The sequence below is a fragment of the Oreochromis aureus genome, linkage group 3, assembly GCF_013358895.1.
Source record: "Oreochromis aureus strain Israel breed Guangdong linkage group 3, ZZ_aureus, whole genome shotgun sequence".
In the NCBI taxonomy this organism is placed as follows: Eukaryota; Metazoa; Chordata; class Actinopteri; order Cichliformes; family Cichlidae; genus Oreochromis; species Oreochromis aureus.
Window position 1 is genome coordinate 98961684 of NC_052944.1, and position 19450 is coordinate 98981133.

At 44.0% G+C, this 19450-nt stretch overlaps 1 protein-coding gene across 1 annotated transcript in view; it reads left to right on the forward strand.

Annotated features, from left to right (window-relative positions):
* Nucleotides 1–4433: 4433 nt before the first annotated feature.
* LOC116320868 (NACHT, LRR and PYD domains-containing protein 12-like) overlaps nucleotides 4434–19450 on the forward strand; it is a gene marked incomplete at its 5' end in the record, with an annotated part of 102590 nt that continues 87573 nt past the window's right edge. The window contains 5 exons of the mRNA XM_039603208.1: nucleotides 4434–4492; nucleotides 5953–6096; nucleotides 9769–10004; nucleotides 10107–11898; nucleotides 18695–18868. Of these exons, the coding sequence (XP_039459142.1) occupies nucleotides 4434–4492; nucleotides 5953–6096; nucleotides 9769–10004; nucleotides 10107–11898; nucleotides 18695–18868 (2405 nt within the window). The remainder of the gene's footprint in view (nucleotides 4493–5952; nucleotides 6097–9768; nucleotides 10005–10106; nucleotides 11899–18694; nucleotides 18869–19450) is intronic.

Consider the following 19450-nt stretch of genomic DNA (forward strand, 5'->3'; position numbering starts at 1 on the left):
TGTGTCTTGTTTCTCTCCTTGTGTTCCATTCTGTTTCCCCAGCCTGTCATGTCTCTCTTGTCTCCTCTCTCCCTCGTTCACTCTCACCTTTCTTCTGTCAGTCTTGCGTTCCTTTGTTTCCTGTTCCCTCATCACTCTATTGTGTATTTAAGCCAGGGGTAGGGAACTCCAGACCTCGAGAGCCGGTGTCCTGTAGGTTTTAGATGTGTCCTTGATCCACCACAGCATTTCTTGAAGTTCTCCAGAGGCCTGGTAATAAACTAATCATTTGAGTCAGGTGTGGTGACCCAGGGTGAGATCTAAAACCTCAAGCAAACCGGCTCTCTTCAGGACTAACGTTCCCTACCCCTGATTTAAGCCCTCTGCTCCCTCTGTCCACTGTTGTGTTCTCCATCATTCCTCATGGCTGTGTTTTTCTTTGTGTGTTTCTCTGTAAGATTACTTTTCCTGATCTTTCCCCTTTTAGTTTTGTATTACATTTTCTGTTTAGCAAATAAAGCTGTGTTTTTGAGTTAAAGTCCACCTATAAGTCTGCATTTGGGTCCTATCCTGCCTGCATTACACAGCCAGTTTGTGGCAAGAACATGTTTTTCTAGTAAATCAGTAAAGCTGGGCATACACTGTTATTTTTTTCAGTTGCGTTATTCAGCTCCTGCTCAAACTGTACGATTGACTTGGATAACGTGATATTGATTCATTAAAATCCTGAATCGATTTTTTATACAAATTTACTTTGCCTGAAATGCCAGAATCTCAGGTCAAACCTCACAAAATTTCTACAACCACCATACAGCTAAAACAGTAAATGAGAGCAGGTACATGGATTCTGCACAAAGACGTAAACACAAAGCGTTTACGGATCAGAATCAGTGAGATGTCGCCTTTCTCACCCGACAGTACGGACACGGTCCGGGCTGAAAGATGACAGCTCACTGATTCTGATCTGTCGGCGGGTCCACGCTTTGTGTTTACGCACTTTTTGCGCTAGATTCTGAAGCTGTAGGTTTTATCTCTCCCCAAACAATATTGACTGAACCCGCTGCAAAAGAAGATCCAAACTACACTTCATATTTTGCCTTAACAAACGTGGAATGCTTTTTATTTACATCTAGTCAAAAGTGTTGGTAATAGTGTTTTAATTCCACTCATTTTGTGATTCTGACAATGTCTCAGCTTGCAGCGATGCTACTGACCCGCTCGAACAAGGGTGCTCATATGATCCCTGTTTTAAAGTCGCTGCACTGGCTACCAATCAGATTCAGGTTCCATTTTAAAATTCTAGTTTTAACTTTTAGAGCATTACAGAGACAGGCCCCCCCCTACGGGACTATGACCAGCGGTGGATTGATTCGTTCAGCTTTTTGCCCATGGGCCTTGCCAAAATACCCTCTGCTTTAGGTTTTCAAGACCTGCAGAAGGGTCATTTCCCACACAGGTTTAATATGAGGAATAATGAGCATTATGTGGGCCCGTACCCAGACCCCTCCTTCTACGGCTATGAGCACATGTCTGAAAGTGATAAGGTGCGATTCATGGAATTGTACCAGGTTGCCTCCCTTTGTTTTTCAGGTTGAACTCAGACGCTACTGTGTTAACGATGTTGATGTCCTGCAAAAAGCATGCAGCATATATTGCGACACTCTACTGGGTTGTACACAAGATGATCCATTCACATATACCACCTTGGTTGCATTTAGTATGGGTGTGTATAAAACGCTGTTTCTGCCTAGAGACATGCTCGCTCTCACATATGATAGGGCATATGTTGAGCAGAATAAGACGTTTTCTTACGTCTCTATCGAATGGCTTCAATACGTGTCCCACACCACCAACACAGTAGTAAATCATGCTCTCAGAGGTGGCGAACAGCTTGTCGGGCCGTATTTTGTGGATGGTTTTGACCCCACAAGTAATACAGCTTATGAATTTGCTGTATTTTGCAGAATTTGCAGCATTTAACACAGCACCACGGCTGTGTTAAATGCTACCCCGAGAGTGAAGTTAATCCTGTCAGCAAAGCATCCTATGGACTGCTGCATTGCATGTTTTGTGACAAAGTGGATGCACTGAGATCACAACACAGTTTAAGCGTGATAGTGATGTGGGAATGTGAATGGGCTGCCTTGAAGCAGACAGACCCCGCAGTTGTGGCTTTCATGCACACATACAGAAAACCAGAACGCCTGAATCCCCGAGACGGACACATCGCGCTAAGGATCCCAGCATTGATAACACAATGTTATCAATGCTGGGATCCTTAGCGCGATGTGTCAGTGCTCCTTAGGTCTTGGCGGTGATGCTCTAAGAATGTGAAAGGATCACTTTTATACCTATACAACCTAGGCCATCCCACTAGGAGGAGTCGTTACCGCCCAGAGGGCGTGTTTTCTACACATGAACACGCATAACCGGTAGCACACCTGAAAACGGTCAAACAGATTGTCAAGCCGGTTTGGTTGGCCGCCATTTTGAAGTAGTGCCATCTTATTACTACTTATTTCCGAAAAGAAAACGTAATTTCTGCTGTTCAATAGGCTACTGAACAAATTTAAACTTTTTAAAATTATGCAAAATTGCAAAACGCTCAGCTGTGTCTCTAATAAAACCTCTGTAACTTTGCTCTGCTTCACTTCTGCAGCATCAGGTACTGTTCATATGTTGATTAATGGTTTTCTTTCGTTTTTGATCTACTGCAGAATATTTTTATAAAATCCCAGGCCAGGAAAATCACCTTCATGCATTTCTGTGTTTTATCCTCAGTTACTTTGACACAAAGGCATCTGCTGTGATGCTTACACCTTTGATAAAGTCAGCAAGTGTCAGCTTTCATTTTATAGATATAAAAATATGAAAATCTACTGATGCATGATCTGAATTATAATATTTCTGACTGTCTGAGGCAAAATTTCCCCGATTCGAATCGTGGATCGAATCGATTCGGGACCTTGTGAATCGGAATCGAATCGATTCTAGAAATCGATTCTAGAAATCGATTCTAGATACCCAGCCCTACTCATTATGTCCAATTTCTCCCAGCTGTGCTTCCCTTCTGTGTCTCATTCCCCTCGTTATTTCCCAGTATATTTAAGCCCTGTGTTTGTCTGTGTTAGTGTTGTATCTCCCTCATGCTGTGTGTTTCTCCCTGCGTCTCCCTCTATGTGTTTTGTTAGATTCGTCCCAGTTTAGGTTTTGTAGAGTTTTCTGTTCAGCAATAAAAGCTGCCATTTTGAGTTCAGTCCTGTTTCCAGTGAGTTTGCTTTTGGGTCCAATTCCTGCCTGCACACAGCCGGAACATGACACATATGTTGTTTTCAAACTCCATTGCGGTTTATTTCACACCTCAAACATTTAGTAAACAATAAAACAAATACAAGTGAACTGCAATGAATTACAGGTAGCAATGAAATAAACTACTGACTCTTTTCTTATTTATACTACGCCTACACCTACACGGGTGTTTTTGAAAACATAGCTGTTTCTATGCGTTTGGACTTTTCGTTCACACGTAAACAGCATTTCGAATCACCAAAAACTGAGATTTTTTAAAACTCAGTTTTTGCGTTTACGTGTGGATGAGGAATACGGAGTTTGTCACGCAACTTGAAAGGTATGTGCCGGTTTTTCAAGTCATGGTGTTCGCTATATTATTGTTTACATGAGATGAATTTCTACAATGGCAGAGGGAGACAACATGCTGTTACTGTTAATCTGACTATCTTCAGTTTTTACACGCTTACATTTACACACACAGTTACTGTCCCTCCATTTAGAAAGGCAGAGGCGTCATGGTGTAATTATTTTACGTGTAGTTGTTTTTTCCAATACATTTTTCGAAAAATGCCTCTCTTTGCAAAAATCAAAAATGAGGGATACTGTTTGTCCGTGATTTGGACAGCCCAGCACCCTCCTCCCGACGCAGGAAAACTAATTCTGTCGCAGAGACCTACCTCAGCACTTGTGCATTTGAAGCCAAAGGGAAGATATGCTTCACCATATTTTCTAGTTTTTGGCTTGAAAGGAAGTTGGTTTGGAAACATATTTGGCGATGCTTCATCTCCTGCTTTGCGTTTATGTGGGAGCCCTGTCAAAATCCTGTTCATTATGCTGGTGTCCATTATGCTAGCAGTGTCCAAGCATTCCCCCCCCGCAATGGCTCAGCGCCACTTTGGGAACCTCTGATCTAGTGGACTGATAGTAGAGCAGCTGATGGCAGCGTCCTCTGCCTCGCACTGCTGTCTGACTGCATTCAGCTGACATTGAGATGAAGCAGGAAAGAAGCAGCTGATATTTGGACAGCACACATGATGGAAAGGAGGATTTCAGTTGATGTGCACATGAATGATTTGTGTTTCCTCTGCAGGTGAAGGTAGAAAGTGTGTGTGAGCTGATGTGAATTGAGCAGCATGGATCAGTGTGAGGACAGAGAGGAGGGAGTCCCTCCCTCTAAAACCACTCTGTGTGGGGAACATGAGAGCCAGACCAAAGCTCAGAGGTGAGATGACCATCTCTAACTGTCATGACTCTTCTCTATGTCACAGCTCAGTACTCACATCACTAGGGATGGGTATCGTTTAGGTTTTATCCAATACGGTGCCAAACCGGAACTTTTGAAACGGTGCCTGTTCTTAAACGGTGCTCGAACTGGTGGTTAAAGAATGGAGAACACAAACTTTGTCCAAAAATCTCTTATGTTTTTATTTTTAGCAGTCTCTTTTTTTCAGCGAAATGATAAACACCGTCCAGCCCCATGCACGGGGCAATCTGCGGTAACTCACCAATGGAGATTTACCAAACCCGGAGAACATGTCCTCGGTGTGAGGTCTTGAAGCAAGCTATCAAATACAGTGCATTTCTCGGCTTTTAAAAAAACGCTATGCGTCACCAGATGTTTCATCAGATTCGAGGTGTTACCTTCTTTGCACAGTATCACCTTAAAGAACTTGTTGCAGGCTGCTGAGTTTGCATCTTTTGCTATGAAGTACAGCCAGACTTTCGACCGCTTTGCCTTGGGCATTTTTAATCTGTAGCTCTGCTCTAAAAGAACCAGTGTTGCCAACTCCTCAGTAAGGAAAATCGCTATTGGCTGTCCTAAAAGTCGCTAGAAGTCACCAAATGACCTCATCGCCTAATTTGCATAATTGATCATGCTAATGTAATTGTAACCTACATTGTTGGAGAGGTAAAAAGTGAGTAAGAAACGTCCTAAATGCATTTAGAATTTATTTAGAACTACAAATTAAATTTCTTTTAGCAATTATTGTTTTTTTTAATGTCACAATTCCAACCCTGCACCTTTATCCGGGCTTGGACCGGCAAAAGTGACCCGAAATAGGCACTCTGATGGAGTTACTTTCTGAGTGTGTGTGTTTATAAGTAGTTTTAAACCTTGTGATCCACAAAACAGCATAACAGTAAAAGAAGAACTGACTGCGTTATAGTCAGTGCGGGAGCAGCGCCTTCGCTCATGCGCAATTCATTTGCAGTTTGGATGCATAGGTGTGAATGTCTCCTGCCCTGAGGGAGGACTATCCTCTGCCCGTGAGCACTTTGGCACGGGCGAGGTGCCCACGGCAGCACCCGCTGCTTGTTGAGAGACGTCAAAAAGTCGTCATAAATAAGTCTCCAATAACACCAGAAAAAGTCGCCAGATTTGTCGCTAGTCGTTTTTTAGAAAAAAAGTCACTAAGTGGGTCTGAAAACTCGCTAAATATAGCGACAAAGTCGCTAAGTTGGCAACACTGAAAAGAACGTACATACCAGGGCCCGCCTACTATCCTTGGAAAGGTAAAATGATTGCCTAGAATCCAAAGTGTACGACATCTCAGGAAAAAAAAGCACAGAAATAAAGCACCAAAATGTGCACTGCTTTTTGGCCTGGTTACTACAGTTTATGTCAGAACTAGAGATATCGGTACCCATCCCTACACATCACTGCTTCATCATTATTCACAGGAAGAAAAGTAGAAGAAGAAGAAAACGTAAACCTAAATCTGAACCGGAAACTGGACCTGGACCCAGCTGTGTGTCCTTAAAGAGCGACCAGTCTAAACAAGGCGTCGTTCATTTCAAAGCCCGGCAGGCATCTGCTGCAGAGAGGTGAGCTGTTAGTGAGATGAACTGATGTCAGTTTGGTGTCTGGCTTAAATGATTTTGATGTTTCCTGGTTTCTAAAATGCATCTCTGTAGGAGAGCAGTGTCTCAAAGGACACACAGGCTCAGCTGTAACTGTCAGTTTATTTGGTTTAAGACACATTTGGACGAAATTGGCTGTCTTTAAATATTTATTTTAGTCACACATGTAAATTTAGACCTCACACATCTGAATCCTAAACTATCATAGAAACAGCTGCTAGCAGTGGGTGGTTTGACTTTAACCTGTTGAACAGAAACAGAAACAAGCGTGCCAGCTGTGCTCTGTGAGGATGATACGCTGCGATAGAAAGCGAACAAAGGTTTGTGCAGCTTCTCTTCAGAAAAAGTGTTCAGAGAGCAGCTGCTTTATTAGACAAAGCAGGGCTTGCAAAATCGCTAGCCCGACGTCCCAGGGCTAGCAATTTTTCCATTCGGGGTACAAAAATCCATCTCAGCCCTGCCCGTAGGGCTATCATAGGAAGGAAAAATATGTGTGCTTTTGCATTCTTTCGCAAATGTAGCTGGGTAATTATGTCATTGGTATCGATGAGCCACTGTCAATAGGTGACACATTGAAATCGTGTTTGAATTTGCGCTTGTTTTTTGCTTTCACTTTCACTTTGCTATGGCGTGAACTGTGTATAGAGAGCGGCAGCACTGATTGGTGAGTGACAGATTAATTGCGCACCAATTCCTCTGACATTGTCTTAGCAATCATTAGCTTACTATTCAAACATGACAAGTGAAATCTCCCACAGCAAGCATAAACATGTGATAGAGGTTGATTGCGCAGAGAATCGCTGACTGTTATGCAAGTACCTGTGTAAAAGCAGATGAATTTACGCAGGTAATTTAGTTCTGCAGAGCCAAATAAGACAGGTCAGGGTGAAGAAGGTACAGCCAAAGAAAAACCTACCACAAAACGGAAAAGTTATGACAAATCAGACTATGAGGCAAAAAGAAAGCGCAGCTTTTTTGGTTTCATGGAAAAAAGAATTTATGTGGCTGGAATATGACAAGCTAAATAACATGATGTTCTGCGAGGTGTGTCTCTGAGTTTCCCTCGATTTTTGAGTCGACAAGCGCCATTGTTACTGGGACCAGTAATTTTAAGAAAGACCCCATCAGAACCCATGAGAAATGAAAGAAATGCATGATTGCTCAGTCTGCAGTATCGTTCCCAGAACAAACACCAATTGCAAAAAACATACTAAAGATAAACCAAGCACAACAAGAAGTTCTGAAAAATCTGTTTAGAACAGCGTGCTATGTTGCAAAGAGTGAACTAGCATTAGCAAAATTTAGCAGTCTTTGCAAACTTCAATAAGCAGATGTCCTAGATCTTGGTTCCACTCACCTCTTACCCGTGATTTCAGTAGAAATTTCACATTCAGGATCTGACACAGACTGATTCATGTTCTACACAGTTCTTACAAGTTCATAGAAATTTCTGTTCAATTAGAACCAAACATTTGAGCTGATGATTGTAATTTTTATGCAGTTGTTGTAATTTGTGTTTTAAATATTTTTAGATTGGTGTTTTGTTTCCTTTACAATATTATACTTTAATGTATAATATTGTAAAGGAAACAAAACATCAATCAAAAAATGGTCCTTTTTTTCTTTTTTTTTATTAGGGCTACTTAAATTTATTCTGGGCTACCAAAAACTGAAGAGTGCCAGCCTGAAGGGCTACCAGGGATTTAGAAATTTTGCGAGCCCTGCAAAGGCTCGTCGTGTGAGCCCAGATGTGTGTGTAACAGCTGGATGAAGGAAGGAAGGCGCTGGCACGGCTGGCAGCCTTAACCCAATTTCCCTCGGGATGAATAAAGTACAGTCAAATCAAATCAAATGTTGTGTTTCACTCAGTGCTCTCACCAAACACCTTGGAGGACACGTTAATGTGATTTAGGTTTCATTGGTGTAAACACCAGTCACACAAGCTAACCCATGGAGGCAGCAGCAGCTTTGTGTTTGGTAAAGTCTGTTGGCTTAAACTAAGAGAATTTAGTTTGTTAGCACAAAGAGCTGTCAGCTAAAGCCCAGAATGCAATTTCAATACAGATAAAGCAGTACATTTAGCATTCATGCTAGCAGCAGGCTATGACTGGCCACTCAGCACCAACACAGGTAGGAGTAAGCAGTGATGAAGCAGGACTGTTAGATACAATCCTATTGGCTTCTCAGTTTCTCCAAAGAAAATGGGAAAAATTCTTGGTGTTGTGAAGATGTGAGTTGGTCTTTTTGTCGTGGGGCTGGAAGGATGCTGGTAGTGAGAGGCTTGAGATTTTCATACAGTGTTCAGTAAAAGAATGAGAAGAAAGGCACTGCAAATGAAACAAGGTGCCGGTATGTCTGTGAAGGTTCTCAGTCATCCAGGTCATCGTAGTCCAAGGAGCTTGCAAAGAAAAGCGTCTGGACTTCTTTAAGTTGCTTGAAGACGTTTCACCTCTCATCCGAGAAACTTCTTCACCTCTCATCCTGAAGAAGCTTCTCGGATGAGAGGTGAAACGTCTTCAAGCAACTTAACGAAGTCCAGACGCTTTTCTTTGCAAGCTCCTTTGACTAAGGTGCTGGTAGTGTTTGTTTACTGCATTTGTGCCACAATGGCAGATCAATTATAGATTCACATGCAGACTTGTCCAGTGCAAGTACTACAGTACAGAGCAAAGACTAAGCAAGCCAGAAGAGCTCTACAACTTTCTGAAAGGAAATATCAGGATATTTGAGTCATAAGAAAAAGTGGATCATGCAACCATGACCCTCAGAACACAAAACAATCAAAGCAGAATAAATATAATGTTTTAGAAGGGCCAATCAAACACAGGGACCTGAAGAGAGAGAACCCAACAAAATGTCATGGCTGAGAGAGGGACTTGAGCACAGACTGAGTTCTGACAAACAAAAAGGTGACAGTTTATTTAAGGGGTGAACCACAGTGCTATATATGTTTACAGTGAGTTGGAGAGGGGGTCCAGGGCTCCAGGGAGAAGAGGGGAGACCACACACTCACTCCTCTTCAGCCACTCTCGTCCCGCTCTCCACTCACACTGCTAACACACAGGAATCACAGGGAAGGGTCCATAACCACGTCTATATATACACAAGGAAATATATACACAACGTGTACACAAAGTTAACCCAACTGGTGAGTTTAGAGAGAGATTTCTTAGCAAGGAGCTGAGATCATGAACACAGGAGGTTCAATGTCCCAGCGACAAACTGCTCCATGCTGCAGCATTAAATGGTTACCAGTAAGCCCAGGTGAATCAGCAACAGGTGGTGTAATCATCATAAGTGTGTGGACCAAGAGCAAGAGCCCATTACAACCTCCACCCAGGCAGGCAAAACGCTAGCAGGAGGAGAGAGCAAAGCATAAACTAAACCTGAAAAGCCATCATGAGCCAGCCAGAGAGACACACACTTTTATACTAGAAGAGAAACCTGCTCATCTTCGTCATGTTTGTTTAAGGAGAGAAAATCAGAAGTGTCTGTGTGTGAGAGCGCAGCTCTAAACAGAGACGTCTAAGCTGCTTCAGAATGAACTGACCCAGATAAGCTGCACACAGTTTGGTCAAATCTGGATGATTTTCACTAACAGTAAATGATTTTACTGATAAAGAAATGTGTTCACAGAGAGAGGAAGAGGAGTGGTGTTTGTGAGGAGGACCAGCTGTCCTGTTGTGCTTTGTGTCAGGACGTCCTGAAGGATGCAGTCTCTACCAGCTGTGGACACTGGTTCTGCAGACAGTGCAACTCCTCATACTGGGACCAGTCTGCTTCATCAGCAGACTCCTCCTGTCCCCAGTGTGGAGAAAGATCCAGAACCAGAGCTGGACTGCAGACAGCCAGTCAGAGCAGCTGTGTACAAAGTAAGACTGAACATCTGTCTGCTGATGGACTCATTTCTGAAAACTTGACTTCTTGTTTTGTTGTTCAGACATTGAAGAGTTTTCTTTCTCTCTTTCTTTCAGAAGATGTTGGTCTGCAGGAGGTTTTAGATGAACATAAGATCAGTCTGAGGAGGAGATGTGAACATGTGACTGAAGGAAGTGATGAAACAGGAAGTAGAACCCTCCTCAACAGGATCTACACTGAGCTCTACATCACAGAGGGACAGAGTGAAGAGGTTCATACCCAACATGAGGTGAGGCAGCTGGAGACAGCTTCCAAGATGGACGCCCTCCATGACACTCCAATCAGGTGCCAGGACATCTTTGAAGCCTTACCTGACCAACAGAGACCCATCAGAGTGGTTCTGACCAACGGCGTTGCTGGTGTTGGAAAAACCTTCTCAGTGCAGAAGTTCACTCTGGACTGGGCAGAGGGCTTGGAGAACCAACATGTCAGTGTGGTGGTTCTGCTTTCATTCAGGGAGCTGAACCTGATCAGAGATGAGCAGTACAGTCTTCTGGAGCTGCTCAATGTTGTCCATCCAACATTACAGAAGGTCACAGCAGAGAAGCTGGCTGTCTCTCAGCTTTTGTTCATCTTTGACGGCCTGGATGAAAGCAGACTTTCATTGGATTTCACCAACAGGAAGCTGCTGTCTGATGTCACACAGAAGTCATCAGTTAGCCAGCTGCTGACAAACCTCATCCAGGGGAATCTGCTTCCCTCGGCTCTCGTCTGGATAACTTCTCGACCTGCAGCAGCCAATCAGATCCCTCCTACATGTGTTGACAGGCTAACAGAAGTACGAGGCTTCACTGACGCCCAGAAGGAGGAGTACTTCAGGAGGAGATTCAGTGATGAAGAGCTGTCCAGCAGAATCATCTCCCACATGAAGACATCCAGGAGCCTCCACATCATGTGTAGTATCCCAGTCTTCTGCTGGATCACTGCTACAGTTCTGGAGCACATGTTGACTACAGAGCAGAGAGGAGAGCTGCCCAAGACCCTGACTGACATGTACTCACACTTCCTGCTGGTTCAGACAAAGAGGAAGAAGAACAAGTACCATGAGGGACATGAGACGAGTCCACAGGAGCTGATGGAGGCTGACAGGGAAGTTCTTCTGAAGCTGGGGAGGCTGGCGTTTGAACATCTGGAGAAAGGAAACATCATGTTCTACCAAGAAGACCTGGAGCAGTGTGGTCTGGATGTGACAGAGGCCTCGGTGTACTCAGGAGTTTGTACAGAGATCTTCAAAAGAGAGTGTGTGATCTTCCAGAAACCAGTCTACTGCTTTGTTCATCTGAGCATTCAGGAGTTTCTGGCAGCAGTCTACATGTTCCACTGTTTCACGAACAGGAAGATAGATGTGATGAGGAGCTTCCTGGGGAAACACTATAATAACTTATATCTGGATGATTTCCTTGAGAGGGTCAAGGAGAAATCCCTCCAGAGTAAAAATGGCCACCTGGACCTGTTTGTTCGCTTCCTTCATGGCCTCTCTCTGGAGTCCAACCAGAGACTCTTGGGAGGTCTGCTGGGTCAGACAAAGACCAGTCCAGGAACCATCCAGAGAGTCATCAACAACCTGAAGGAGGTGAACAGTGATAAAATCTCTCCTGACAGAAGCATCAACATCTTCCACTGTCTGATGGAGATGAACCACCTCTCATTATTTCAGGAGATCCAAGAGTTCCTGAAGTCAGAGAACAGATCAGAGAAGAAACTCTCTGAAATCCAGTGCTCAGCTCTGGCCTTCATGGTGCAGATGTCAGAGGAGGTTCTGGATGAGTTGGATCTGCAGAAGTACAACACATCAGAGCGGGGACGACTGAGACTGATTCCAGCTGTGAGGAACTGCAGAAAGGCTCGGTGAGTCCAGATGTGATCATTGGCATCATTAATTAGTGTAGATTAGTAGTTTAGTTCTTCATAGTACTGAACGACTCTCATTAGTTTGAGTTTCTCAGATAAAATGATATTTTGTGTTGATCAGCAAATGTGTCTGTGCGCTTAGCATGATCCTGCATTGGTAATCATACGCTGTGTGTTGTAGACTCACATCGACATGTAGTACCTGTGTTGTGTAATTAGGGGGCAGTATTATAAATCTGCTGCTGCTGTTGTTGGTCATTCAGACGCTCCTGTTAGAGAGAAGACAGAAATAAGAATTTATGAAGAGCTTCTTTGTAGTAAAGTGAACTCTAATGTTAAAAACAGAGACAAATATCCAGAGCAGTCACCATCTGAGCTTCTCCTCTGGCTACAGACAGAACTACAGACACAGAGTTTACTGGCATAAACGTGGTGTGTGAGGATGAAGGTGCTGAGCAGGAAGACTTTGGTTTGATGTGATTAAAATGTGATGTACTGATGAGTGACAGAGCTGTGGTTCAAAGTGAGGGCTCAGAGGTGAACCAGCTGTGCTCTCTTACTGCCAAGAGTGGGACAAACTGAATGAGAAGACACTGCTGACATCTGGACTGAACATGTGTCAAATATGTGAGCTAACGCTGATGTCACAGCCTCACATGGATTCATTCTCATTCCTGCTGCTGCTCCTCATGACCAATGTCTGACTTTCATCATTAATCACAGAGCTGATTTTTCAGTTTTTAGTTGTTGCTGCTGAAATGTTGTCCCTATTTTCTGCTGATGGAATTCGGTGCTTTGTTTTTGGCTGCTGTTTACTTCCCCGAGGTAACTTCCTGGTAGTGCTCGCCGTGTTTGTATCCATACGCTGCAGCCTTCCACACCATTCCTTTATTGTACAGACTCAGCACAGAGCAGCTCCATGGATCCCAAATCCAAGAGTGGCGAACAGATGTGAAGTGTGTCACATCCATGTAATCTGTTTCCACCATGTTTCCACTGATATTAATCCTGTTCAATGACACGTTTTATATAAGTAAATATGTTCTTTAGAACGTCCACTGACATCTTTAACCCTCTGGTGGTAGTGTTTACAGCGGGAAGAACGGTATAAACAGCATTTTCTATGGACAGCACTAACAAAAACTCTCCGCTTGCGAGTGAAAAAAGAAAAAGAAAAACCACCCCTTCCCTATCAGTGTTAAAGTTTACCATGTCAGCCAATCAAAAAACATGATATGTCAACATGTGGCACTTGGTTGTTTAGAGAGAAGGGGAAGGGATGTGTTACTTTTTGTCCAAAACTCACAAACCAATCTCACTGGGGTAATTGCATTGATAAACTCTTTCTCAAGAGTCTCAGATTATTCAATTAACTGATCAAAATCTACAGTGCTTCCGATTACGTTTGACAGACTAGTTACACAATATGGGCTCAACAAGAAAAGATTTTTGGAATATCAACAAATTAAATCCATAGGAAAAAAGAAATTTAATCCCAGTGAAGCTGAATTACAAACACCACCAAGTGTGGTACAATTTCTTAATCTAAAAACCTCCAAATTATTGTCTAAAATATACAGAACACTTTCTAAAATAGATGAATCAATATCCCTTCCTATTGCAAAATGGGAAGGAGATTTATCGATCAGCTTAGACCAAAACCTTTGGTCTCAGATATGCTTTAAAACCTTTTAATGGATCAGAAATTCCAGTTTGCAATTAATGCAATACAAAATATTACATAGAGTGCAGTATACTGGTCATAGGATGTACAAGATGTGTCAGGGTCCTGGGTCCCCTGACCCAGCATGTTTAATTCTTTATGATTTTTGTAGTATTGTTCTTGTGAGTTGTATCGTTTCTAGTTTCGATCCCTTGCCCTTCATGTTTCTCTGTGTCCCCTCTGTTCTGTGTAGTCTGTCTGCATGTTGAGTTTCCCTCTGTGTCTTTCGGTTCTTAGAGTCCTCTGTCTTATGGTTTATGTCTCTGTGTTTCTTAGTTGCTGTCTCCACAGTGCCAAGTTCGTGTCTCTGTGTCATACTTCCTGTTTTACTTTGAAGGTCCGTGTCTTATGTGAATGTGTCCTGCTTTGCTTCCTTGTCTCGTCAGTCCTGATTTCTCCCAGCTGTGCTCTCCTTCTGTGTCTCATTCTCCTCGTTACTTCCCAGTGTATTTAAACCCTGTGTTTCTCTGAGTCAGTGTCGCGGCATCCCTCATGCTGTGTGTGATTCTCCCCGTGTCTCCTGGTATGCATTATGATTAGTTTTTCCCAGTTTAGTTTTGCATTGCTTGTGTTCTGTTCTCCAGCAATAAAGCTGCGCTTTTGAGTTCAAGTTCTGTCCCCGTGAGTTTGCGTTTGGGTCCAATCCCTGCCTGCCACACAGCGAAACATGACAAGATGGGCTATACGTCTACCAACAACTGTTCACACTGTCAAGCAAATACACCGGACAATTATATCCGCGCTCTTTGCTTCTGTCTACCAGTTCAGAAGTTCTGGCATGAGATAGGTGAAGACTTATCAAAGTGTCTGAAACATTCCAGCCTCCCTTTTTGTGGGCTTGCTGGGCAAATTGGATGAGATCACTACAGAAATTAACACAGCCCACATTGTTTTCACGGCCTAATGCATTACCAAGAAAACGGTCCTCATTAACTGGAAAAATAAAAAAAATCTTAATTCTAATCAATCTCAAACCATCTAATAGATCACATTAATCTTGATACAGCCTCTGCCATCACATTTGATCAATCCCTCTGGGCTCCTTTGATCGGCTCCATCACCTAGTGGGTGTGGGGGGTCATGGTTTGGTCCTGCCTTCGCTATTGTGGTTGATATGGGGCTAGGGACAGCCTTGGGGCGTTTGGGGATTCCCTAGGGATGTTTTCCCTGGAGGGCCTAACCCGGGGGTTGTGGCCATGACCTGGTTAGGTGCTCTGGTGGCTCTTAGAGGGTGTTTTCCTTGTGGCTGCGTACAGTGGAGATGCTGGCGGACGTGGGTTACTGGCCTGGTAGCCTGGCTGCCCCTGAGTGGGTCCAGGATGGGCGTGGAGGCTTGGGGGTCTGGGGGTGCTCCGACCCCGGGCTGGGGCTCTAGCCTTGGGGGCTTGGGTCCTGGTTGTTGTGTCACCAGGGTTGTGGGCGGGTGGGTGCATGGGGGCTCAGCCACGGTGTGGGGGACCTCTGGTGCATCGGCCCAACTGGAGGGTTCTCTAACTGGTGGGGAGGTTGTTACATCTTTGCAGGAGATCTCCTCTCTACAGGAGCTCACTCTGCAGGTGGGGAAGAGATATAGGAGAGGTGGAGAATGAACCCATCCTGGGTGACTATTGTCTTGTATAGTCTGGGAGATGATTGGATGATGGGGTGGGTGTAGTTTTCTCTGCGGTGGGGTTAGGTGGGCTGCCCCGGACTCTGTGGGGCTGGGCGGTGCTGCTGCTGTGGGCCCCGGTCCAGATGGGCCTGGGCCCCCTTGCCCTGGTGGTGGTGCCTACTGTGGTCAGCGAGGGAGCTGGCCCCAGGTAGGGGCCTCTTGACCCTCGCTTTCTTTCCTCCCCATCCTCAGCTGCCTCCCTCTTCCCGTCCCACCACACCCACCCACACACTGAGGGCTCGGGGTGCAGGTGTGTCACCAGGGTGCAGGGGAGGCACTCCCCCTTTGTCCCCTTCTGGCCACCTGTGCCTCAATTTTATTCTGCCACCTAGACATCCACATTACCCATACTCTCAAAACACATACATATAGGGCCTTGGGGTGGTCACATTATACAGTGTCCAGAGGATGGTCTGTGTATTCAAACCCACCTCTGGCGCTGGTGCCCTACCCTCAATTTTAAATGCACTGAGGGTTCTCGTAAGGAGCTGTGCTGCTCTCTGGCAGGAAGCACCATGCCCTCCTGTGTTTTATATATGGAGTATGTTTGGGGAGTGTGAATGTGTGTACAGTGTCTATTTGTGTCTGTCTCCATGTCGGGTGAGTGTCGAGTATTTGTTTGTGTATATCGGGGTGGGAATGCATGTTTGTGTCTGCGTGTGCCTGTTCATCTGTCTCTGTATATCAGGTTGGGTCTTAGACTCCACCTCTCTGGGAACATCTCAGGTTCTCAGAGGTACGGAGGCCTATCTCCTCTCACCTCACTCCCTGCCGGTGGCCGATGCCCTCAGATGTTGATGTGTTGGTGGTTCTTGGTTTCTGGAGCTGGGCGCTCATGTATGTACCAACTCACTCCTGGTGGCCGATTGGCGGAGCCTGGCGCTTGTGGCCCGGCTGGGCCCGTTTCCACGGGATGGGGTGCTCTCAGGCCTCTGGACCTGGGGCTCGGTCCTCTCTGGCACAGCTGGCTGCCGGCAGAGCCTGCGGGGACGCGACTGCAATCCCCTCTGCCCTCTGCCCTCTGCTCCGTGGCTGCTGGGTGACCTCTCGTTTGGGGCTCTCCTCAGCTCTTTCCAGAAGGGTGGCATGGTTGCCCCTTTGGTGGACCTCTTTGGGTCCTCGTACTCTGGGGCCTCCGGATGTCTGGGGCCTGGATCTCCTCCATACCTGCTTCATGCCCTGGGGGACGGGGCTATGGCTCCCCACACTCCCTAGCAGATCGTTACATGGAGAAACCTTTTGAATACAAGCGTGCTGATCCACACAGGTGTGCGCACAGGTGTACACACGGGTGTTCACAGACACAAACTCCACCTTTCTTGGCTGCTACCTCAAAGCACTTTGTGCGCTGTCAATCTTGCGTGCTGCACAATAAAATGTAATATTTAGTATCTACTGTTATCTATTTTATCGTGATAATGTTGTATTTATTATGTTGCTCTTTTTTGTTTGTTTTCTCTTCTGTTTTTTTCTTCTCCATTAAGGTGATCTAAGTGTTTTGTTTGTTTTTCTTTTTTTTCTTTTCTTTTTTCTTCCCCCTGTTTCTCACCATCTCTTCTCTCCTCTACTTTTTCTTTCTCTCCCTCTCATTCATTCATTCTTTCTCCCTGTTCTATCCCCCAGTCATGTCTGTCCCGTTTGTAACAACCGAAATAAAATAAATACATAATTATAATAAAGGTCAATCAAATGGACCAATCTGACAAGGCCATGATGATCCTCTTGGTAAAGTAAATCCGCTAGGCATCTTTCTTGGCCTTCAGACAGCAATTCTGATGGCAGAGAGAGAGAGAGAGAGAGAGAGAGTGAGAGAGATTGATTGATTGATTGATTGATTGATTGATTTCATATATGAGACATTAGTGACATTCAGTGTGTTTGGAGGCTATAGTTAGTGTGTTGTGTAGTCATTTCTTTTTTTTGTGTGTCAGTTATACTTCTGAATGTCACATCTCCTCCAAAAAAAAAAAAAAACCCCATCAAAGGCAGAGTTCAGTGTAAACACTGTTCCCACATGGAAAACTGGACTGATACACCTCCTGCTGTCAGACCTGCAGGGTTTAGGCCTGTGGTGTTCTCCTCTGTCTTATACTGAACACAAACTATTTTTTTGGACTGGCACAAATAATTTGTGTGCCTTCTTATTTGATGGACCTGATTGTTCTGTAAATAGATTTAAACGGTTAAATAAAAAACGCCTGAGGCCTTGGCTGCATTTTTAGGTAAATAGTACCATATAATTTGTTCTTTGCAAAATTTCTGCATAATTTTTTGAAATGTACAATTTCTATTTGCATTTCAAGTTATTAAAATGATTCGTTAAATATGTTTGTGGGTTTTACAGTAAATAATATAACTTTTTTCTACTCAGATTTTGAATTTTTTTGTCTGAATTTAGATCAATAGTGCTAACATAGTATGCCGAAATGAAAAAAAAAAACCCCAAAACTCAAATTTCAGACAATATATGTTTACAAGTGTTTAACCACATTTCCTAGTTATCCCATGGTCATCTCCCCACACCCAGATACGGCTTAACGTTAATGGTTCACCATATGCAAGCATAGGCGAGCCCCTAAATACCGGGAGTGGACATCCCTCAGATAAGGAACATAAGGAAACCAGAATCTCACATGGAAAGTGCCTGCAGTTAAAAAGCTACAGCTAATTACCTCCCCCAGCATCATAGATGCGTAGGGGAGGAACAGAAGAATATCTAACCATCCAGTTTAAGGCATGGTTTACAAATGTAAGTACAACAATGTACAACATTTAACAATTTCAACTAACACTTTTTCTGCCAACTAGTGGTATAACAGCTGACTAATGGCTCAGAAAGCTAAAATGAGCAAATCATTTCTTTGTTTAGTTCTCCTGAAATCAGATATGATATCAGCAGCTCTGAGTTCATTCATCATTATTGTCCAGTGATGTGATTTCTGCTCCGTTTAGTAACAGTCAGCAGATTTTTCCTGCGTGTGGATGTGAACAATCGTACCTGACAGCAGCAGGTAGCAAACAGGGATCATCTTTCCCACCTGGAACTCTTCACTGAGCTTAACTTGTTCAAAATGTTCTGGAGTCAGATTCAAAATAGTAAACAGTCCAAATGTGTGTCTTTACTCTGACTCTGGATCAGATCTCACTGGCAGACTGTGGACATTATGGAAGCCAAAATGTGACACCATCTTCCTCCTTCATCTGCAGATTAAAGTCAAATTAAAAGTCTGCACATCTGAGAGAGACTGAATCATTGTGTCATGTCAAACACAGTAAGAGGAGCTGAAGCACAGATGTGCAGAGCAGATTCATCAGATTATGACCTCACTCTGTTTTGTCTTCATATACATTCAGTCTATGTTTATAGTGCAGATTTTCTGGTGTTATAATAACACATTTTATATTTTCTATAATCACAGACTGACTCAGTGTCGACTCTCAGAGACTCACTGTGAAGTTGTGGCCTCAGCTTTGAAGACCAACCCCTCCCATCTGACAGAGCTGGACATGAGTGAGAACAACCTGCAGGAATCAGGAGTGAAGCTTCTGTGTGCTGGACTGGAGAGTCCAAACTGTCGACTGGAGACTGTGAGGTGAGTTCACTGACTGCAGCTGTTGTTGTTTTTCTATGTTTCAGATCTTTGATTGATGTTTGAAACTTTCTTAAGTTCCTAAATGTTTAGGATGTGTCTGAAGTCAAATGTGAAGAAGTTTGAGTGCTTTCAGAAATGTTGTCTTTCCAGACAACTGAACAACAGGCTGACAGAAGTGGAGCAGTGACAGGGAGATGCTCCATTAGTCAGTGAAGATGAAGTCATTACTGATGAGGCTGTAGAGTTTAGGAGAGATGTGAACGAGGCTGTTGAAGATCTGATGAAAGCAGATAAAAACAGGCTGCAGAGACTTTGAGGTTCTGTGGAAACAGAGAGAGAAAATAAAGACATGAATGTCAAAGCTGATAAAGGTGAAGTTAGGAGCTGTGATGATGTTCATGGAATCAGAAGCTGATATGGCTGCTACAGAGACAACCCACACAGCTGCTGTGTTGAGATGTGTGTTAAAGCAGAGGAACACAGAGCAGCCTAACACAGGCCCAAACATGACAGCAAAGCAGGATTCAGGCTGTATGAGAGGGTTTCAAACAGAAGCTGGAGAAGAGAAAGGACTCTGTTGGA